The following is a 23,501-nucleotide window of genomic DNA, read 5'->3' on the forward strand; positions in this document are numbered from 1 at the left end:
CGCCACCCCCCCTCCCCATCGGGCGGCGCCGTCTCCTTCCGGGCCGCGGGGCGGTGAGAGGTGGCGGCGGCGGCGCGGGCTCGGTGCCCGTGCGGGGTCCGCGGGGGGCAGCCGGGCTAGGGGCTGGCGGGAGGCCTTGGCTCCGCCGGGGTCGGGCCGTCAGGGCCTCTGCCCGCCCAGGCGTCCGCGCCGCCACCAAGTGCGTGTAAGGGCCTAGCGCGTTTTCACGTACGCTTGACACGCCCTGAAGGAGCTTCCCGCTCCGCAGGCCGCTGGAGTACGTGGTGGTGAGTCTCCCCTTGAGGCCAAGCGAAGGCGAAGGATCGTGAACGCCTTTGCGCAAGAGCGGGAGACAGCAGTAGCTTTAGCCCCGTGCCTGTCTGGCTGGCAGGGGATTTTTGTGGGCGCACGATTCTGCCTGTATGCTGTCTGGCTACAGCACGTTTTACTCTGTTATGAAGGCTCTTGAGTTCACTTCTCTGACAGAGGATTAGGGCGTTTAGGAAGTTGGCTCAAGTGTGACAGGTCTGGTCTAGCTGCTGCAGGAATTTTTCCAGATTGTGCAAACCGCTTCGGTTGCTCAGCTCCCTGTGCTTCTACCTTTCAATGCTGAGCAAAAAAAAAATAGGTAAATATTCATAGCTTTGGGCTATGCGTGCTTTCCAGGTGTACATACTAGTAGCGTACTGAATGTCTAATACCTTTCTTAGGGAGCAGACTGCCTTTTTCCGTGGTAGTCTTAATCCCTGAGGCCTCCAAGCAACTCTTGCACGTCCCTCAGTTATTAGTGCAGGTATGCTCTAGTTTGTAGTTGACCCTTTCAGGTATGTTTAGTAGATTTTCCTCAATGTTTCTGGCCAGAGACACTCCTCAAAACTAAAGACACATGTTCTCTTATGCCTTAAGAATATCTGACTGTACCTCCTTCATAGTAGCATCATATCTGTTTTTTCCTGTACTACTATAAAGTTCAGTCATCAGCAGATTGTCTGACGCATGGGGAGGGGGCATGATGAGGTTTGTCATGCGTTACATGCCATTTTGGCAGAATTCTGTCACAGTACCAAACTAGAGAGATTCTGGAAAACGTGGGCTTTTACTGTGTGCGTGCATCTTTACTTGCTTCTCTGCTGGAAAGTCTCTTAAGTACTTCTGAGTTAAAACATATACATATGTATATATGTGTGTATATATATAAAATTCAAGGCTGAAGGAGTTTTCGTTGCACTTCATGTCCTTTCTCTTGGCTTTGTTCATTCCACTGACAAAGTGGGTGGCACATCAGGGGGTCAGACTTCTACAAGAACAAGTATCAAATTGTTGGTAGGAAAACTATTAGGGAAATGGCATGAAGTAGTGTTAATTTGGCAGTAATTATGTTACTATATCGATGGAAGGCCTACAAGGGTGTCTGACTTGAATTAAATGTGTTAAAAGAGAGGAAATGTAAAGTGAGCTGAAGAATTATGCAGTTTATAGAAGTCTTGGGAGTCATTCTGAGCAGTCATTGCAGGCTTATTTACCAGATAAAAATCTGTAACTTAAGGTTTCTGAACATATATTATCACCGAGACAGGTGTAGGCGCAAGATATAGAAAAAGACAAAATGAATCTTGCAGTTTCACTCATTGCCATTGAGCCTAACAAGCAATACAAAACTTACCTGTTCTTGCCTGTACTTGTTGCAGATCTGTACTCAACCCTGTCGAATAGGACAGCTGACCGCTAACTAGCAATGTTTGCACAACAGCCAAGTTTAGACCGCGACTACTGTGAGTTTTGAAGAGTTGCCCTCAACGTTTTAGCATCAGCTCCAGCAAGCTTCTAATGTAGTTGAGCAAGAGAAGCAAGGCTGTCAGTACAGCAAAACATGCACGCAAGCAGTGGGAGGACTGTCTGCAATCCCCTCTGCTATGAGACAAGCTTCTCTCTTGGTCATATCTTTTAGCGGAACTATCAGTATGGTCTTGCTTAACTATGGAACTTTTAGAAGCCATTATGCTAATATAAACTGCTTTAGCTGAACAAGAATATAGACTTTTTAATCGAAATAATACAGACCTCCTCCCCCAAAACTTGAAGCTCACATGCGCTAGGAGAAAGCAAAAGAAGCAACAGTGAAGCTCTGAAAAAACAAGTTGGCATCACCAGTACCCAGGCAGAAATGGCACAAAACAGTAAGATCTCCATGGCTACTGAAATAATAGAGGAAAAATAAAACCAAGACAACAGTTTAATGAATTTTAATAAAGACAAAATGCTGAAGCTTGGCAGTCTTCTTTTGCTAAGGCTAAAATAAAATGGTTGTGCTCCAGGAGGAAATTAAACAAAGCAAAAAGAACTCTCCAAGATCACCGTGGTTACTGATCAGTAACTCATGAATTAAAAGTTGTTGTTTGGGATGTTTTGGGAAAGCAGTGTTAGGGGGAATAGACAGCAGACAAGCAAGATGGGAGGCAGATGAAGAACCAGGTCAAACGTAAAGTCACACAAAAGAGCAACTAAAATACTAAGAATGTCTGAAAAAAAAAGTGTAATTTATTAGTCAAGCTTACCTGGAATCTTTTTTTTTTTTGATCTGGTCAGTGCTAAAAATTAAATCTCCCTTTGGCCTATGACAAATTATATGAGAAGAGTCAAGATAATGAAAATTAACTAATATTGACTTAGAAGCTTCTAACAGTCTGCAAAGGAGTTGTTTGGGAATATTACATTAGATATCAAAGAAACTGCACTGATGTCTAGCGAGAGAGGCTTTTTCATTTGAACTCATGATTAAGATGGAAAGTTGGAAAAAAAAACAGAAAATGCAGATAGCAATTAAAGAAAAAGAAAGGGTTAACAGCAATGAATAAATTGCCGAGTCTGAAACTGTACAGTTGTTCTAGTAAAGTTTAAAATGGTGTATATGAAAAATCTATCTCCAAAAGACCATAAGAAGAAATTTTATGTATGTCAGGAACACCAGAGGTGAATTACCTACATCTATTAGCAGGTAGAACTATGAACACTGACACAGGAAAAAAAGGTGAGTGTTTGTATTTTGCACTTGTAAGGAAGCTGGGCGAGTCACTAACCTCTCGACTTTATGTTTCTTTTTTTGTCCCAGCCATTCTTGGCAAAAGGAATGGCATGAGGCTTCCTTACAATACATGTTGCTCAGATTTCCCCCAAAGTCATGAAACCGGCTTAAGAACTCAGGCAGAATATGCTTTCCACATAACGTTTCTGGCTGTCTTGTTTTGGCCCATGCATTTCCAGGCATCCCTGCAGCTAGAGGGGCAACAGGCATATTCAAAACCACAGTTAAAAGCTGCCGCTCGGGATTTCTCTCGATGCGGGAGGCGCAGCAGGGCTTGGTGGTGCACGTTACGTGGGGTATGAATTAAAGACAGCCAGTGTGGCAAGAGCTGGCTGCAAACGCAGGTATACGCTAGCACCAAACGAGCTAGGTTTTGCAAGCTAGGCTACGGCTCCGGAGGGAAACTTCAGGCGGATCCCGAAGTCTTGCGAAATAAAACCTCCAAATCAAAGGGTGCTCGCACCCCTTTCCCCGGCTTGGCACCAGTCCTCCGAGCCAACCATAGACGAGCAGCAGGGACGGCCCGACAGGCCGAGGAGGTGGGCCGCGACGCGGAAGTGCCGAAGCCGCCGGCGGCGCTGCCCGGCGAAGGGCAGGAGAGGGGGGGGTCGGCGCCGCGGGCGCATGGTGGCGGCGCGGCCGAAGATGCAGCGGCTGGCGGTGGGGCTGCTGGCGGCGGCGGCCGCCGTGGCGCTGCTGCTGGATTGGTACGCGCCCTCGGGGGCGACGGTGCCGCGCCGGCGGCGGGCCCCTCAGCCTGCCCCCGGGGCGGAGGCGGCCAACCTGCTGTGGGCAGTGCAGGTGAGGGGGGGGCGGGGGCGGGGCGGGGGGCGCCGGTTCCTCGCGCCGGGTAACGGCCGGCGCCGCGGGGGGGGGGGGCGGGGAGGGGTCCGGCGCTCCGTGAGCAGCCGCGGCGCCATCTCCCGGTGAGCGCTCGCCTTTCCCCGTCCGCGAGGCTCGCGGTCGAGCCTAAGGCACAGGTGTCTGGCCAGACCGCCGGAAGATAAGCTGTGCAGGGCAGAAGCAGGTAGTTAAAACTCGCCTAATTATTACAAGATCCTATATATGATCGTGGGCACCCCGTACCCATTATATAATGGCCTCGTGAAAAATGCCCCTTTCCTCTTCCAAAACGCTGGGGAGTTACGTGAAACAGAGACAGCTGCCGCGCTGATTTGCGGCATCAGAAAGTGCAGGGCCGCTAAAGCAGTGGTATGCGTTAGGCTTTATGTACGCAGCTTAGTTTCCAAATTGAATATCAGTTCCAAATTAATCTGGCGTGGTCTTGGAGGTGGCCTGTCACATCTGGGTGCTTCTGTGGCCTCTTTCCAGACTCTTCTCTCCAAGGCATTCCTCAAGCACTCAGTGTATAACTAACCGCAAGCTGTTTACGTATTTGCCATTGATTGATGGCTGAGATGTCGCAGAAGTTGCTCTGCTGTTCCACTGAACAAATAGGTTCCTTTTACTATTTCATTTTTATTGTAAAATTCAGGGACACGCTGCCTAAGCGTATCAGCTGCAGGCAGTGCTCGTCTTCCATAAGCCAGAGTGTTACTAGTCCAGCTTCCTTTTGTTCTCTCCAGTTGCCATGTATTTTCTAAGTGAGTTTATCTAGTAATTTTTCCTTATGTCACTTAAGGCTTAATCTTTACTGCAAAGCAGATTTCATGGTAAGGGATATGCTTGAGTTACTCTAGATAAAACCTCTGTCTCGAGTTGCTATCCTGTGAAGAGTCAACTAAGGCAAGATATAGCACCTGTAGAGCTGGGCCAACAGGCACCATGCTCAGCCCCATGCTTCTCTCGCTGTGTGCCATGTTCCCTCTGGTTACGTGACTTCAAATGGAGTCCTCCCAAGGATAGGTCATGGCACAGCTAATTTGAGACTTGGCTTTACTTTTAAGTGGTTATGTTCTCTTTCAAACATGCCCTTTAACAGCTGCTTTATCATTGACCTAACTTGGAAATTAACCAAGTGCTAAATCCAGCGTAGTGCCTGATGATCTTGTGGGAAACAGGCTTCAGGCTCCCTGGTGACTCCATAGGTCCAGCCCAGGTCACTGCCTGGATAGAACTCAACATGAACAGTTCCTCCTCCAGCATCTCCTGCTTTGTTTTCCTCCCAGCCACGGGACTGTCTTCTCTTAAGCTGAGATTTTCATCCTATAATCTTGTATGCAGGGCTCTTTCACCTAACCCATATTCACTCTCTCGTTCGATATTTGACAAGCTTACAGATGATTTTTCTCCTGTTTCCATCAGTTGGTGTACCCTACCATTTCTGTAGGCCTCAGAATTCTCCTTTCTTAATGCCCGCCTTTTCCCAGACACCTCTTTTCTAGGTAAGGGAAACGGATAGTGATTTCTCCTCATCTCTAAGTCTCTTCCAAACCATTCTGATAAAAGTCACTTTCTGTGAAGCAATTAGGGATACCAAGTTTCTACCTCAGTCTGGGACAGGAGAAGGAGAAAAGAAATGCAGCAGATGGGCTTTTACCTACATTTTATTATATACATTACTAAGTTCCCAGCCTAGGAAGAGCTTTCACCTTGCCCATTCTTTTCCTTTTCATTGGGACATCTTTTCATGTGATTTTTTTTGCAAAATGGGAGAAGCTCCACTCCCGGGATCTTCATATTTCATGGCTTTTAGTTATGTTAAGTTAGTTGCAGCTCTGCAGAAGTCCTGGGATACTGTAGCTCTTAGAACTTAAGAGAAAAGCCTTTTGTAAATCTTAAACTAGAATTACAGTAGGAAAAAAAGTGACAAGATTTTCATAGGAAGTCAGGCTTCCCAGCCACTATCTGCTGAAAAGTTGGAATGGGGAGTTGTATTCTCCTCAGTTATCAGTAGAACAAGACTTATAGGACTTCTTGCTCCGGCATTGTGAGACAGCAACAACAGAAGTTTTTATTTTCTTTATTTCATTGCTGAGATAGACAAATTGCAACTCCATGGGCTTAGGAGAAGCAAAATAAGATATTGTAACCTTGCCGATGATTAAAGTAGGTTTGGTGCATTGGGTAATTTTACTGTGCTCTTTATTAGCTCGTTGATTCATAATGCCATGAACGCATCAATGCATCAATAGAAATGAAGTTATGATTATTTCTAAAAGCGTTTAGCTGTTTTAGCATCCAATTCTGATCTATGGAAGAATCCCATATAAGCAATTTGGGAATTTTCCTAAGCAGAATTTTTAAAGTTGTATTGAGCCAATGTATTGTAAGTGTTCAAAAAACTGAGTAAGTAGAAACTACAACATTTTTTCTGCAAGGTATTTTACCTGGATTTTTCAAGAAGGAAAAAGCTTTACAAGAGCCAGGCTAATCAAGTTGAATGTAAAAAATAATGTACTTCACTCTCAAACGATGAGAAGTCTAATAGTCATGAGCATGTGCCTGTTCTCATTTAGGCATCAAATGTCATTCTTCTGAACTGAGAAGTATAATTTGTTAATTGATTGTCTCACGTGGAGTGGTTAGATTGAGGGTGTTTGCCCACAGATTCATCCTGGACTGACCTAAAAAGCTGCGATGAAAAGAAAAATTGTACTTTTCTTACCTCCTCTCCAGTACTGCTTTTCTGATGTGAGGTCTTTGATTATTTGGTTCAGAGATAAAGAGCATCGTTTACAGTTACATGTAAGTGGTCTTATTGTTTCCTGGGCAACCTGTGCATTCATGAAAGCACTTGGAATGGGAACCAAACACACTGATTAGCTCCATTAAAATGGATGGCAAGAGTGTTAGCAGTTCTTCTGCCTGAATGCTAGAAGCCTCATACCAGGTACTATATTACTTTACTTCAAGTCCTAGGTAGCTTTAACCTATTCTTACTTCGTAGAACTGCTTAGTGTTCTCTCTTGCAGCAAGATCAGTGTTGCACCAGAGGTTCCCAGAATTTGGAAGTCAGCAGGCCGCTTAAAGTCATCAAAACAAGTTGATAACTAAGTATTTGACCCAAACTATCGTATGCTCTTAAATTTAAGGGAACTTGATGCAAAAATGATTTTAGGAATTACAGGGGAAGTATCATTATGATTGCTCTGCTCTTGCACTTTCCTAGTCATCCACTTCCAGTGCTTGCTGCATCCCTGATACTAGTATGAATCACTGTGACTGTTCTTACATTACCTTCTTATGTACGTGGTTTTGCAGAACAACCTGGGCATTACTAACCCTCTGCTTAGGACAGTATTTCACTTCTGTCTTTTCTGCAGGTGTCAGATATTCATATCAGCAGATTCCGGGATCCCAAACGAGCTCCTGACTTCGAAAAATTCTGTTCTGAAACAATTGATATCATTCGGCCAGCACTTGTCCTCGCAACAGGTGAGCAATTCAGAAGTGTGAACTTCCTGTTGAACGCGTCGTCAAAGGAAAAGCAAGCAAGCAAAGTTATAGGATCTCAGAGTACAGTGTTAAAGACTTAAGATATCTTAAGCAATGAAAATGGAATTGCAGCTGTAGATAGACTGCTAGTTCCAGAAGAGGCTGACATCTAAACTCAAGAGAATTCAATTTTGTTTAGTGTATCTTAAGTTTGACAGTCAGTTTACGTGTGTTATACATAACTAAGACATAATCATGCAATATAGCTATTGTTTTCCCCATATTAGTCACTGTACTTTTGTCCTTACAAGCAGCCCTTTTCTTTCTGGTCATCGTAGTAGTGATTCTAAGTCATTCCTTGTGTTTGAAATGACAGAAGTCAGCCTTTGCTCTGATTAGTCATTAAGAGCCCGTTCCTCTCCTGGGTATTCTGTCTCAGAATAATCCGTACTCATTTGAGTAAAATTCAGCTTTGAACTAACATAAGATTCTTATTACTGGTTTTTGTTTAAACATATCATACCAAGACAGGTGAAGTAAGCCCTGCCATTTCTTTTAACAGCTTGTTCCTGCTATTGAACTTGATTGGTATTGGCAAGCAATTGGAAAAGACTTTCAGCCATTACTATAGGCAAGGCTTTAGACTCTCGGATCTAGCCCTGGACTTTTGTCTCTACAGATAGTTACTTCTGCTGCTTGCCTTTTTTTAAGTTAGCAGTTCAGAGATAGTTAGCGTGCATCTTTTAACTAGCTGCGCAGAGAGGTGTTAGATAGTGCCTGAACACAAAAAGGAATGGCTCAAATGTTAATAGAACCTAAAAGGATAGAAATGCAGAAGATACAGAGTTTAACAAAGTCTCTGTGACAAGAATTTTTAGGCATAATTCATGCATAATAACTTCTTTTACGTTAGCATGGCAATAGTAAAAATGCTGTAATGACATAGTTGATAGCTGTTGGAATAGCCTGCCCATCTGATAGATACCTCTGTACTGCACTGGAAAACATTTATGCTTATAGTAACCTCTTGTACCACATGACAGGAACGTCTAGATTTCACAGAGGAGGCTTGCAGCCACTTACACCGAGAGGCTTGGACTACATACTTGCCTTGTTACAGTATTTGTGTGAACTGTGTGGGCCTCTGGTTATATCTCACCTTTGTACATTTGCAGGTGACTTGACAGATGCTAAGACAAGAGATAAGTTGGGGTCTGAGCAGGTAGAAGTAGAGTGGCAAACTTACCAGTCGATCCTGAAAAGATCAAGGGTCATGGAAAAAACCAAGTGGATAGACATCAAGGGGAATCATGGTAAAAGTTGCTTTCTGTTTTCCACATGTTATTCTCTAGTGCTGTTGCTACTTTATTTTCCCTCGATGTGTTAGGTCTTGCTTGTATAGAATCTACCCAGTCCCAAAAGCTTCTAAAAGGCTTTAGACCAACTGGAATCAGCTGGCTAGCTCGTAGCCACTAAATGACAATTCACTTTCCCACAACAATTTTGTTTTTCAATTGAAAAACTTAAGTGAGAAGACTGTTCCAAATAGTTTGGTCTACTGCATTAAGTAGGGAAGGTATATAATGTTTTCTCTGCACAGTTGGACAGGCTGCACTATGTCAATTATGCAGAGTGTGTGTGGAGGGGGTGTTTGTTTTTTTGTTTTTAATATGGCTTGTCAGTGCTGCTGAAGCTACTTTATCTCAACACCAGGAAATAAAAATACAGAGGGTAGTGATCAATTTAGTCTGAGAGTTTCCTCATTTCCTTTTTCTCTCCCTTACAGATTCATTCAACATTCCACACCTGGATAGCATTCAGAATTACTACAGGTACTTTTACATGCCACACAGATAACCATAATATTCAGGGTCAAAATTGCTAAACAACATTCTGTTTTTACTTGTCACATATACACTTTTTCACTGACTTTTTTACTGCCCTGGCCAGTATTTGCTTTTACTCTCTTTGTCTTTCCCATTGCCAGTTAGTCGAGCAAAATAGATTGAGAGAGCAGAGAAATTCTTTGCTCACACTTCTTGTCTCTTATCCCTCTATATTTTTATAATTGCCTTGATTATAAATTTTCCTTTGTTTAAGAAATGTTCAGTGCATTATGTGTTCAGTTCCCTCAAAAGAGTTGAGTGACATGTCCCTGTAAAGTGAATGTTTCTGAAGTAGGCTTTCCCCCTGTAGAATAGAAGAAAAGAGAAAAAGGAAACAGCAGAAGACCTCACATTTTCTGATTCTTTCTTCATGTTTAATAGGGCTTTTCCTGGTGCATGGGTCTACACTTTAGCTGTGACATTTCTTCACATCTGAGTGATTTTGGAAAAGTGAAAATAGAAATAGAGAAGCAAGATGGCAGATGATGGGTAAATAGATGTTCTTGGGGAAGACACTGGAGCTTCAAATGAAGCTAGATGAGGAAACTTTCAACTCTTCACTTGGCTCTTTTGCTTGTACACTGCAAAGGTAGCCTTAGTTACAACACCTGTTTAACCCCTAAGTTTTCCCTGCCCTTCACATCCAAACGCAAAAACCTGTCATATAATTTTAGTGGTGCTTTCAGCTTTAACTGCTTGGGAAGGACCTAGAAATCCACATTCTACTTTAAATCAGACTGTTAATCCATCCACTTTACATATACATTTGTATTTATGTAGGTTTGTGAGCGAATGTCTGCGCGTGTATGTATCCTTATATGCAATTTGAATGTAAAAGTCTGATGATACTCCATGGGTGACAGGAGAACTGATAAGATTTACTATCCCAAGAACCAAAAAGAGTACTAAGTGAAAGAGAATTTTTGTCTTATTTGCTATTTAAAAGATTTGGTGTAGTATAGTGTCTCTGTTTTGGATCTTTTGAAAAATATTGAAAAGATTCAGTATGTCTTTAGTTCAAAATCATATTCCATCAGCCAGCAGCTCAAGTATTTCATTCTACATCAGGGTAACTTAAGAGATCCCCAGCAAAATAAGGGAGGCAAGACTTGATGTTCTTGATGTTTCTAGGTAAGCACGCAAAAGATATTTTTGAAAAATCCTTTCAGATCCTCTTCAGATACCAGCAATGAACACAAGGCACAATCAACTTTTGTCCTTTGTAGGTCTCCTTTAGTTAAGAGTTGCGTGAGATACTACTGTCTTGTCGTCCTGCTGGTTTGTCTCATGCTGTGTTCATGCTGCTGGCCTGTCCTTTGTCTGTAAAAGAGCACCAAATTGCTCAGGGAAAGTGTATTTATGCCAGCCTTTTAAACGTTTTTGTACTAATCTGGTGCTTGTCTTGATACGTGATCCATGTGACACATCTTTTTTGAAGTACAGACTTTTCCATGCCATTAATTTTTTTGAGTGGACCTTACTGCAGTAGCAAGATGGAGCTAGATCTAATGCAAGAAGTCTTGTATTCATCCTAAACACTTCATTATTTTGTCACTGCTGCAGGCTTTTTTAACAGCAAAATTTACATTTTATTTTGGCAGGAAATACTCTGCCTGGCGTAAAGATGGCTCTTTCCATTACGTCCACACCACGTCTTTTGGAAACTATTCCTTCATCTGCGTAGATGCTACCCCCAGCCCAGGACCTAAGAGGCCCTACAATTTCTTTGGGATTTTAAACATGGTATTTTAAAAGCCTTGACATGATTTTTACTGGCCTTTGTACTTCTGTAGTGTATGATTCTTTTAATTTGAAGTATTTTTTGTTTGTTTTTATAAAGAAGTGCCTGAAGGATTTGTGTTCCTCTAGAACTGTCTCTGCATTTTTAGGTTGTTATGCGCAGGATGGTTTCTATTTCGAGAAATGGATGTGTTTCTTAACATGTGCAGTATCTGTGCTTTTTTTCTTAAGAAATAATCCAATGCAAAACATCAGATTATAATTTTTTTTTAAGAGCACTGTGAATGGTTTCATAATTTTTAGCTATACTTTAGTGATTGCATAAGTTTATTATGTTCTGTAAAGTTAAAAAAAAATGCCTTTCCAATTTCATTCCTTTTTCCTTTTCCATTTCCTTTTTCCTTACTTCATTAATATTGCAGATGAGAGGATTGCACTAACGTTATCAATGGAATGACGCAAAAGATAACAGTATAGAGAAATGTGTCATTTATGAAAGTGAGGTCTTGATCTCATGGGACCATAAAAATTTTGTGGTATTTTTTTGAAAGAACATTAATCCTGACGTTTAAATCAAATGTCAGCTTTAATAACAGTATTTTAATTCCCTGTAATTTTCTCTGTAGTTTGTTGATACATATTGTATTGAAGATACTCTTTGCAAGTGCCACGTAGAGTTACTGTTTTCTGATAAACATTGCTATGTTCTGCCTGAGATAACAGCCTCAATGATAAGTAAAATGTTCTCCTCCTAATCTTCTCTAAGGGGCTGCTTAATGTTTAATTACATGTTTGTGAAGCACTTGAAGATCCTTAGATGAAAGGTAGTCTAGGAGTGCCAAGTACAGTACTGTTGTTCTCAGTGTTTACTATAATCCATACTGGGTGCCGTAGCTTCGCAGACCAGTTAAGAAATGCACTCAAACCTGGAGCACCTGTCCTTGACTGCACTAAGTTAAGCATTTGCTTGCTAATCCTGCAGCAACAGGAGTCCAGAGAGCATCATTTGCAGTTTTTTGCACAAAACAGTAAAAAAAAGAGGTAGCCGGTAGACATCTATAACTTTACTACAGATTAAAACTCTGCCAGTAATTTAAAAACAAGTTGAATTTTTATCAGTGATTTGATTGTATAGCTCAGGTTTCTGACAACTATCTTGTGTAAAAATAGTCTTAAAGGCCAAATGAAATATTAATTCCCCTTAATAAACCTGTTGCATTAACCCAGAATAGAATGCAGAGTCCATTTTTTTTAATATATCTTTATTTCTGTCTCCTTCATTCATGTGTTACAGCATTTCTTTTCAGGTAGGATGGAGAAGGATATTTGATTCTTCTCTGGATTATCCTAAAAGATGATCTGCAAAATGGGGAGTGAATTTGTGTTCTTTTCTGGTTTTAGTTTCCCTGCCTCTTCTGTTAAACTTTGAGATCTTATTGGTCCTGGGAGCCTCTTTGGACACTTTTAATTTTAAAATTGTCCAAAAGATTGGAATTTTAAAAGACTGGAAGTCAAACAACTGAAAGAGAGAACCTTTAAGTGCTGTTAAAGTGTTACTTTTGGTTGACATGAACAGCAAGGGCTGAGTAATGTTTTCAATATTCAGCATTATAGTTCCTTCAGTTAAATTCCTGAAGCATACAGCACACAGTTTCTGAGATCTGTAGTGCCTGCAGAAGGCCTTCTAGCAACCCCAAAGATAAGTGGGGCTGATAATTGTAAAGTAAAAATATTTATAAAGTAAATTCAAGCATGTTGTCTTCACCTGTAAAAATAGACAGTAGAAAAGTTAGAAATATCATTTATAAAAATCTCTCTTTATACTGCACTTACCTCTGTTCAGTTGAAAGGAATGTGCTGGAAGTCTTATTTTCTTTTTTTTCCCTAACATCTGATTTTTGGGACATGGTTAACAGTTCAATTTGCTCATGCACAGGCTCCTGAAGCAATCAACAGGGTATTCTCTGTAGATACAAAGATACAATTGCATTATTAATTGTTTTCTTTCTGCTTTCTTTTTGCTATTCTTTCCAAATAGCCGTGATGTTAAACAGTTTGTTAAACGCTTGCCTGTTTCAGAATCAAATGAGAGAGCTGTCTTTGATGGCAACAGAAAGTCTCCACAGCAATCATACTGTCTGGTTTGGCCATTATCCCACTTCAACAATCATCTCTCCAGCTCCAGGAATAAGAACCTTAATGAGGTAGCATCTTACTTTCTTCCCTGCATCTTTTCAGTGTAAAGTGCATTTCTTGCTTCTCTCCATAGACATGTCTGTCACTTTTCAGTTTTTTTACAGTGGTGTTTCCTGCCTCCACAATAATCATGGTTCTTCTGTTCTTTTATTAGTTCTGCCACAGCCTATTTATGTGGGCATTTCCATACACTGGGTGGGCTGATGCCAGCCTTGCACAGTCAACACCGTCATGGCACTCTGGAACTGGAGTTGGGAGACTGGATGGATAGCAGGAGGTGAGTAAACCTTATGTGGAAAAATTAATATATGGAGCTTACCAGCTTATTCTGAGATTCCCTTTTATCCTGTGCGGAGAATTTAGACTTGTCTGACTAGATATTACTATTATGTTTTTGAAAACAATCTTTGAGTGTAAGTTTGGGAATTTTTCCCCACACCAGCAGTGTGCTAACAAATTATGCAAAGTAATTTTTGATTAATTCCTGATATTTAGAAATTAAAAAGAGGATATCTAGGTGTCCAATTAATATGTGTTTAACATTCAAAATAGGCAAGCAGATTGTAATTAAAAATTCAGTATCGGTACTTTAAAATATTTGTGCTCTGCACCAGCTGTAGGAACTTTAGAAACAAAAATAGTCTCCTTGGGAAATGTCATCTGAGCAGCAGATTAAGAAGTGTCTAATGCTACAAGGAATGTGTGATCCAGTTAATTAATATATTTAGCTTTTATTCTGCAGTAATCCCGAGAAAGAGACTTATATATGTGCAGAAGCCATCACACTGAGTCTTTGTCCATGACTAGCATACCTACCCAGATGCTCTTGTAATGTACATGATATTTGAATTCTTTAACATAATTTTCATCTAGCTGCTTCATGTGCAAATTAGAGTAGATCTTGACATTTGGAATTCTGAGTGGTGCTTCAGTGGTTCAGAATCAAAATGAACCCGCTCGGAGGTAACCTGCTGTTCAGTTAATACAGGATCAGTTAATACAAAAGGAAGTATAGAATAGAGCAAATGGAAAATAAGTCAAATCAATACTATTTAGGAACTTGGGAGAAGCTGTGTATGCAGTAGTTTGTATCAACAAAATTATCTTGCTTTCATCTCAGGTACCGGATCCTTGTGTTTGATCATGACCTCCTTAGCTTTGCAGATCTTAACTTTGAAGAATGGCCTGCAATTCTCATCACCAATCCTAAATCCTTCCTTTATAGCAGCGCTGCTCATGAACCATTAGAAAAAATTATTTACTCCACCCATATCAGGTACCCATAATGTCTTGATTTCACAATATTTGAGTAGCTAAGATTTTTTTTCTTAGTCATAGTGTACATCTATATTTATGTGTTTGTGTATGTTTGTATGTCTATAATATATATATATATTTATCTGCATATAAATATATATTTATTTTATTCATATACATGTATTTATTTATAAAAAATGTGTCCGTTGTTCTCAGAGTTCGGATTTCTCTAGATGATCATTCCTGAGATCTCACTTAATACCATGTCTGTGATAAAAGCAGATTATGTAGCACTAAATCAGATTTGTTTTTGTCTTTTTTGTCTGACCAAAGCTGGTAGAGTGTGATCAACGCTTAACTACTACTATAATTATTCATCTTACATTTTTGTATTGCCTCCACTGATTTCTGGGTTTTGTCTCTGTATTTTTTTCTAGGTATTTTCTCTTTTTGCTTCAGACTTTTCAGCCTGTTTTTTTGTCTTGTTTTTGTTTTCAGTTTTTCACCTCTTACGTTATTAAAACATCTTAAGCCTCTGTCAATTTTCATATTTATTTTACGTCTGTCTATCTTTCCATTTCCACGTTTCCTATTTATTTTTTCCTCGGTATTTCAATTTTTTTAAATTTAAGATAGGTGATAATATACTTTCCTTCCCACTTACCCTTTTCTTTTTTCCTGCTATGCCCGTTCCAACATCTTACACTTGCTGTGAGACCAACATGCATGAAATATATGGGTATATTGAATATACAGAATTAGAATTAAAAGAAGTTTGTCATACTGCTTAGTTAGGAAGCAGTGCCCCACTGAGGCTACCTATTTTCCAATTTCCTGTTTATAGTTTTATCTGAAGCATTCTCATGATTATATGAGCTGGTGGAGTATTTCACCATAACTATATGAGACTCCTTCATGTGAGTGAAACATACTCTACAGTGTCTTTTATATTACCAGAAGTGAAAGGACTTGGATGTGTGATATATTGAATCTATGTTGGTATCACTGTTTCTCTGAATATAAGCACTACCAAGTGATACCACTTTTTTTGTATCTCAGATCTGTAATATCAAGCTTGCATTCCATTCCGTTTCTCATGAATTCAGTTACAAAGACTGAGAGCTTGCACCTTGACTACGAAAAAACATGAAAAGGACTTTGGAGAGAGACTGCCAGTTTTAAATGATAACATCTACAAGTATTTGATTTTGTGTCTGCGTGTGTGTATGAGAATGTATTCTGCATGTGTTACCAAATGTTTTGACAGCAAGAGTTCTCTTTGTTTTGATTTGGTAGGGCTAGGATTATTTCTGCTAGGACCTGAGGATCCCTGCTACTTTTTTGCCTGTTCCACAGCCCAGTTTTTTACCCTGTTCTTCTGCGTAATATCATATGGAACTTCTTTTCTTAACTGTAGAATAGAGCTACTGTGTTATCATTAGTCTACAGATATTTCAACATCTTCATTTCTAACCCTTTTGAACTCTTAACTGTAAGTTACGTGATCTTTAGGGACTTCTCTTCAAAGCATTATGATAAATTTGCAATTCCTGTAACAAATTTGTTTATTTTCACTCCTTAGAATTCTGGCCTTCTCGCCTTCTTTCATTACCTCTGTCAAAGTCTATATAGATGGAATTCACTTGGGGAGTGCTCAGCAGGCATCTGGCCCTCTTTACGTACTGAAGTGGAGCCCACAAAACTACAGTGAGGGATTCCATCACATAGATGTGACCGTTGAGGTGAGGTGACTGTTGGCGCTCTTTGTATTGAATCTTTCTGTTGTCATGTCTGCTGTGTCAACTTGCTGCATCACATAACTAGGGACAAAATACGTAACAGACTTCACTTCATATTTGTCTGACTGATTACAGAAATTAATGCATTTATTAAATGAAAAGACACGGACTGCCTAGCGCTGAAACATTAATAAAATATGTGGGTAAATGAAAGATTCTTATTTATCATGGGGAACATAATAAGACAGTAGAGATGAGCAAGTAGTTGATCAAAAATTAATTATTTTGAGTAGCAGGTGACAATCGACTCTTAAGGTTATCTTGAAAAGGTAGTCAGGCTTAGTCAAGGAAAATATAAAGTAACATCATGTTATTAGTTAGTTTAGAAGGCAAAGGAACCAGATAAGGTCGATTTTGGAGATGAGAATGCTTTATTTGATTATTTGAAGTTCTTCTCTTGGTCCCTTATAGGATGACAGTGAACATGGTTTATGTTTTCCAGAACACCAGACTTATTGATACTGAGTTGCTTGGGTGAAAAAACATTTTGCAGTGCACGCTTCTGCTCTTAGATCTGTATTTTATTTTTGTGCTTTCAAGTGGCCTTAAAAGAACCCAATCAGACTTTTCTAACGTTCTGCCCATTTGCACAATAGTAATGGGAAAGTCAGCTTTCGTCCTGCCTGGTAGAATCCAGCCAGGCAGCATTTTTCTCAGGACAAGGACGAAAATGTGCCTTTTTAACCCCCGCCGCCTTCTTCTTTCCCCTCCTGCCTGTCTCCTACCATGGCCTCTCTTTACTGTCTGTGTTCTGTCTTCTAGCATGTGTGATGCTTTATTTAGGAAAGCTGCATTTTATAAATGTTTTTTTTGTTGATGAAGGAAAAACAGACACACAACTGCAGGGTTATATAGGCCTGCATAGCAACAGTTGGCTATTAGCACCACAAATACGTGTTTGTTATCTTATAGATACCTCAGTTGGGTTTTTAAAAAATTAATTTCTTTTCCTCTGCAGTCATAAATCACTAGTACATCTGGTACCTGCATAGTTTGGGGAAAGAGAAAGGGATGAAGCTCTAATTTCAATTAATTACCTGGAAAAGATATGAACATTCAATTGTTGCGCATTGTTTCTGGGATTGTCCAAATATTGTTGTCACAGCTGTAGTCACACTAGACATACTGAATCCTTTAATATAAACATTAGTTTATTATGTCCTGGGAGATAAGGTACCATTGTTAAACAGGCACAAACAATTGTCAAGGAATTCTGTTGAGCAAATATTTAGAAGTAGGGGTGAAAATGCGCTACTGGGTTCCAATTTGAAAGAGACACTGTGTCACTATAATGTAACTAATTAATATGCCAGAAATGAAGCACTACAAAGCCTCAAAATGTTTTTGAGACATGATATTATCTAGAATTGAGCTTTCAGAAAACAAGTGTTGGCTGTGGCCAGTAAGTAATCACTGCCTTCCATAAATTGCTGAATCTCTGAAGGGGTCTCCTTCCTATGCAGTGCTTTCAGGTTATAATCTAACAATCCCGAAGTTACTTGAAGTACAAAATTGTCCTTAAGCAATACTCCATAAGTCGATGTATTTAATACAGCAGTATGCCAGCCATGCATGTACCAATTAAATCTTTTAAGAAAAATTATGTTAGCTAGCTACTTCAACTTGATGTTTTGTGTAGTTTTTGAAATGTATTACTTTAGCACAACTGGTACTTCTTTTTTCCCCCCATTTCATTTCCATCTAGGATGCCTCAGGAAGAATTAGCACTCGGGGCCATATATTTGCTATGGAAGAAAAACTCTCTCTTAGATTTGGCTTTTGGCCATCTGTTATTCTCCTTACTGACCACTATGTTCTGGTAAGTACTTTCAGCAAAACAGCTGTCATTGCATGCTTGCTTTCCCCAGAAACTGCAGGAGGCATTTCCCTGATTCATAGCAGATTTGAATGCACTTTGCTTTGTTCAGATGTTACTGCAGTGGAACTTCACAAATGTTTCAGGTTCCTTTTTGCAAGTTGCACTCTTCAAACATGAATGTGCAGCAATGATTCCGCAAATAGTTGACCTGGGCTTAGTCACAGCTGTCCATTTTTGAGCATAACCACATGCACATTTTGTGCAAGCAAGAAATGGAAAAGAAGCTACTGGAGATGGTAGAAAAAATAAATTTTAAATCAAAGAAATCTCACTATGATCTATTGTAATGCACACTGGCAAATGCAGGAAGAAGTTTCACATCAGCTGCTGACATTATGGCTAGCTCTAGCAAAGAGGAAGCAAAATTCCCATTGACTTCACTAAGTTCCAGGCTATACGCAAAAGTCTTACAGCTCAGTAGATGGAAAAGAAGGCATGTCATAGTTGTTAAGGTCCACTGATGCAGCTACGTAGGAAAGGCTGCCTGACTGTAGGCAGTATTGTAATTGGCTCAAAATTGTTATTAGTTTCCTTAATCCGTAACGAATGTTCTCCACAGTGTCTTAAGCTGTAGTTTCATTCAGTGCAGCACTCAGAAAATACGTTTTACACAGGAAGTATATGTACACTTCTTTTAGAAACACTGTTTTAGAAACACTAATTTTGAAAAATTTCAATTGTATCACTGTCACCCATCTTAGTCACCCCGTCACCCATGAATTCAAGATTCACTTGCAAGTCCAATAGCTTAGAAACCCAAGTGAATTTATTCATCTTCCATTTTGAAATCTGCTTTCTGTTTTTCTTCTTAGTGAAACTTAAGTGTACAGATGTCAGAATAATATGCAAATTATTGTAAATGTATTACCAGAATAAAGGTATTTCCACTACAAAATTATTTCTGACTGAAATCTGAATGGACCTGAATTAACTGTCATATTCCAAGGCTTCCTGTTGCTGAAGTTTTATGTTTGCCTCTTCAGTGGGATGACACCATGGAGCTTTGAATGTGTGTTTCCATTAAAAATCTTTGTTGTTATCTTTCAGTTGATGCCCGTAAGGGAGGCTCAAAGGTAGCTACTATTCTAGGGCTGGCTTAGAGTTAAAACTGTCTTTTCAGGCTCGTGTGCTCTTTGGGCTGATTGTGTTGATTCAGATTGCCTTGCTCGTTATCTTCAGACACCTCCAAAAACCTGCACTCAAAGGTAAGAACCAGTGTTTGCCTGCATTCTTAGAGGATCTGATCATCTCAAGACTATTTTCTATTTATCTGTGTGCCAAGAATACAAATAATTACGCTGTTGTTTACCATATATATATTTTGCAGCTAGTATCATGGGATTGGCTTTGGTTCTCAGAAACCGCTGTTTTATTTTTAAGAGGGCCCATAAAGCCTCTAATACTTCAAATAAAGTAAATTAAAAACTTAGGACTTGATCACATATCTTTGTTTAAACAAAAACTCAATTAATTGAAGACTCAACGGCTTCATGTTGATTTTTCTCACTGAAAAAACCTGTGTATAGGGAGAAGAATGTTTTGGTTTGTGTTAGGTCCATATAAGTGTGCTTATTTCATTACTGCTAGTCCTGCCCTTTTTCATTACTGTCAGCTGAGTGGGGAAGCAGATTTCCTGCTACAAAAATAATTTTTGTTGGTCTTTGCAAATAAGATGACAGGTTCTCAGAAATATTATTCTCAGAAATAATACTTACATCGCTTCTCTCCTAACGTGGTATTTTGTTCATGATAAATCCAGTAAGTGAGAATTAATACTGTTAAGCTGTTGGTGTTAATCCTTTAAACAACTGTTTGAACCGCACCTTACTGATGACATTATTCTGGAAGCCACCTCCCTTCCTGTGCATGTCAGTGTAGGTCCCTTCCTTTACACCCATAATCACGTAGCATCCTGAGGTGACGACACCAACTTTTTACATAGAAGAACAATAGGTTTTCAATTGCCTTTATGGAACTCGGGAGCTGAAAATGAAAAGAGCTAGCGCTTTATGATCAGCTAGGTTCCTGCCAACCTTGACAAATGTTTCACAAATTAGTGAAGGGATTTGTTAAAGCTGTTGATTTCCAAAAGTCAAGCTCTGTGGGACTTTGGGACTTAATGCTCTGCGAGAAGAGCAGCCATGTAACAGGTCAAGTTCCAAAAGCTAAGTTACATAGGAAGGCTCTCTGGATCTTAATTTATGAATTGTCTGCTTTTGTTAGAGAATGAATATCATTTGTTTTGATAACATGACAAGCTGCTCAGACTGTTGCCGTCTTAACACCTAGCCTTCATTTTATATGAATTTCCATGAGAGCCCATCAAGTACCAAACAGCTCTAATCAAAGAAAGCCCACTTATTCTAGTCCGTGCTGACCTGCGCGTTCTAGGTTTACACAGTTACTGTTCTGAATCATATGCTTTTCATGTAATATTAACACTCTCCATATTTTTCATTCTAGCTAACTTAATTTTCTGGGTATAGAAAGATCATTCATGTTTATTTGCATACAGTAAGTGTCCTCATTTAGAATAGCAGCTTTTTCTTGCCCCTGTTTTCTGCATAAAATTGTTATATTTATCGGCTCCTTACTTTCAGTTATCACAGTAATAGCAGAAACGTATTCCCTTGCATTCGTGCTGTAGACACACCAAATATTATTTCTGTATTTCTTCTTTAATAGACTGAGTAAATAATGTGCAGATTTGTTTTAGAAAGACCAATATTTTATATATATCTGCTGCAACCTGAATTGAGTGCATTTTTCTTAAATGTTGCCTCTCTTTAGAACGGCCAGGATTACTGAGTCTGACCTCATATTCCCTTCATATCTTCAGTAAAACAAATACCTTCTATTACTCAATTCTGGTTCTGAATTTATACACCATTCTAGGTAAGTAGCTTAAAATACTGGAGGACATAAATTAGTATTTTTAAATTACACTTCAGATTCTGATGAAGAAGAGACTTGTAAAATCTTGGACAATGGGGAGAAATTACTTTAGTTATAAAATCAATTTGAAAAAAAAAATCGATTGTTTGTAAGTGAGCCTGACTTAGAATCCCTAAAATGAGTTAAACACTTGAATTATTAAATTACTCTGAAACCAAAATAAGTATTTTAAAGTTTAATTTGCGTTTCACTTCTTATTCTTTGAATAAGATCTGGTTGTACCTTGGTATGACATGAGTACGTAGAACAGACATTTCACATGACAGGTCGCTAAGATATCTCAGCTTTGATATTACAAATTTTAACTTACTTTTCTCTGAAAATATGTTACTAAAATAGCTACTTTCTTGGAAGTCAGGACAGTATGCATAACCGATAGCGCAACCTGCCCATTTTCACTTGTAATCTGGGCTAAGCTGAGATAGTTTATGACCTAGTCTTTCATAAATGTTATTGTAATTCTGGGGAAAGGCCACCATTTGAAAGGATCTTTTCACTTCTGTCATCAGGAGAATGTTGTCTGTGGTGTCAAAATTGTCACAGAGATGAAACTAGCTTAAAGCTATTTTTATTGCATGGCACAAATCGTTGATGGACCATGCATTTTTTCATCAGGAATGTTCATCAGATTGTTGTTTGTTCAGGATCAAAACATTAGGTTTATTACTAGATGAGTAAAAGGTAAGTGTTTTCCCCCAGTTAACCAATTTGTGCTCAGCGAAAGCGGGCCATCTCTGTATCGTATTTTCTGATGGTACTATGTGTTTGTTTTCCTCTCTTTCAGGACCATGGTTTGTAGGTGAACTGATAGATGGCCAGGTGGGGGCCTGTTTTTCCTTTGGGGTATTTGTTGGTGGTCACTTCTTACAGGGCAGTCTGACATTTGTTGTTGGGATTTTACAGGTAAGTTTTTAGAGGTGAACGCTGACAACTGCTTTCTTCTGGGAAACTTTTTTGAACTTTATTTATAGTTTTACAAAGGAAGGAGTCTTGGAAAGTGAAAGAAGATTAGAGGCCATGCCTGATCATGACAGCTCTTTCTTACCTTCCTTCAAATTTAAAGGGCAGAAAAGGAAGAGATTGTGCATGTATTTCTCGTACTTCTACTTGACATTGCTTTGAACTCTCTGGATGTCTGGATTGGAGTCCACCTCCTTCTCCCTAAATGTTTCTGCCCGCAGCTCGCACACAGGCTGCAGTGATTTAGCAAAGGGAAATGAGTGACCAGGGCTCCTCTTGTGCACTGAATAACCCTTCAGATCAGATCAGTAGGTGTCGCTCTTTAAGGAGATGTGAGTCTAGTTTTCCCACCAGTCTGACCTGGCTGCCTTCTGGTTTTCCCAGCTGTCATTAGTCTGAAAGAGAGGGTGTAACTCTTCAGCATTTAATCCAGACTAAGACCAGCACTGGCCCTGTTATGGTCCCTCCCTTGTGCCAGTCTAGCACTTGTCTGACACCACAGTGGGCTGGGTCAGAAAGCTAAATTGATAGAAAAGCCTTCCTTTTTTTCTGAGATAGGTTTTTGTCAAGTTTAGCTCCATGAACCAGCTCCCTGAAGTATCAGGGTGCCAATCCCCGCAAGGGAGGGGGGAGGAACGCTTGGCCTGGGACTGGGGTAGAGGCAGCCCCAGTTCCATCAGTGACACTCTTGGAAATGCATCCTGAGATTCCAGCTCTGGGAATTGCACTCAGCCCTTAGAATGGAACAGTTGTATGTGCTCTTATCTCCCTATGCCCTGGTATATGTTACTCTGAACATTTGGTTTGCTCGGTGTCTTATTTTGCTCTACTCTTTTTTTTCAGATGCTGTTTTTCAACCTGCCTTTGATGGCCTACCTCTGCTGGTGCCTGTTGCTGCGGTGCCGGGGTTATAGCTTCCGTTCTCACATCCAGCACGTCCGACGCCTCTTGGTCATGCTGGTTCACCTGACGATGGCACTTCTGCTGGTCTGGCAGGTCTATTCTTGCTATTTCCTGCAGCGAACCTATGGGACCCTGGCTTTCTTCCTCTCCCCAATGAGAACATGGCTGGTGGCACTGACCTCAGCTCTGATTTATAAAACCTGGACACTGAACTCTTCTGAGCTCAGAACTTACATAGTAGAAATTAAAAACTGTCAGAGCTCCTGAAGAAGTCTAAATGTGCAGAGTTCTTTGACTTAAAACTGTGAAGCCACAACCTATAGGTTTTTGTTGCTGAAATCCCATAAAACCCAACCATTAAATGGTAAGATCTGAAGCGGTATCTGAATTGATACAGAGCTGTATAATAAATAGTAAATGTATAATAATATATATTATACATTTTATTGTATTATACATATACAATATGTGTTATACAGTAAACTGTAATAAATAATAAACCCCTA

The 23,501-nt window shown here is 39.9% G+C and overlaps 1 protein-coding gene and 1 long non-coding RNA gene across 3 annotated transcripts; both read left to right on the top strand.

The window, feature by feature from the left end:
• Positions 1-55: 55 nt before the first annotated feature.
• LOC104150413 (uncharacterized) lies at positions 56-2,262 on the top strand. The gene is made up of 3 exons (XR_695599.2): positions 56-628; positions 711-793; positions 1,689-2,262. It is a non-coding gene; the product is annotated as an uncharacterized lncRNA (long non-coding RNA).
• Positions 2,263-3,663: 1,401 nt separating this feature from the next.
• TMEM62 (transmembrane protein 62) lies at positions 3,664-23,501 on the top strand. Of its 2 annotated transcripts, none has more exons than XM_068946035.1 (14): positions 3,664-3,883; positions 7,309-7,420; positions 8,596-8,733; positions 9,207-9,252; positions 10,908-11,049; positions 13,126-13,250; positions 13,397-13,519; positions 14,363-14,518; positions 16,082-16,241; positions 18,004-18,117; positions 19,298-19,382; positions 20,968-21,072; positions 21,917-22,035; positions 22,936-23,501. In XM_068946035.1, the coding sequence occupies exons 1-14, from the start codon at positions 3,707-3,709 to the stop codon at positions 23,260-23,262; spliced, it is 1,929 nt and encodes a 642-aa protein (XP_068802136.1). In that variant the 5' UTR covers positions 3,664-3,706; the 3' UTR covers positions 23,263-23,501. The 2 variants fall into 2 exon arrangements, with proteins under 2 accessions (XP_068802136.1, XP_068802137.1); XM_068946036.1 differs by having other exon boundaries at positions 3,671-3,789.

Source organism: Struthio camelus, chromosome 5, assembly GCF_040807025.1.
Source record: "Struthio camelus isolate bStrCam1 chromosome 5, bStrCam1.hap1, whole genome shotgun sequence".
Classification (NCBI taxonomy): domain Eukaryota; kingdom Metazoa; phylum Chordata; class Aves; order Struthioniformes; family Struthionidae; genus Struthio; species Struthio camelus.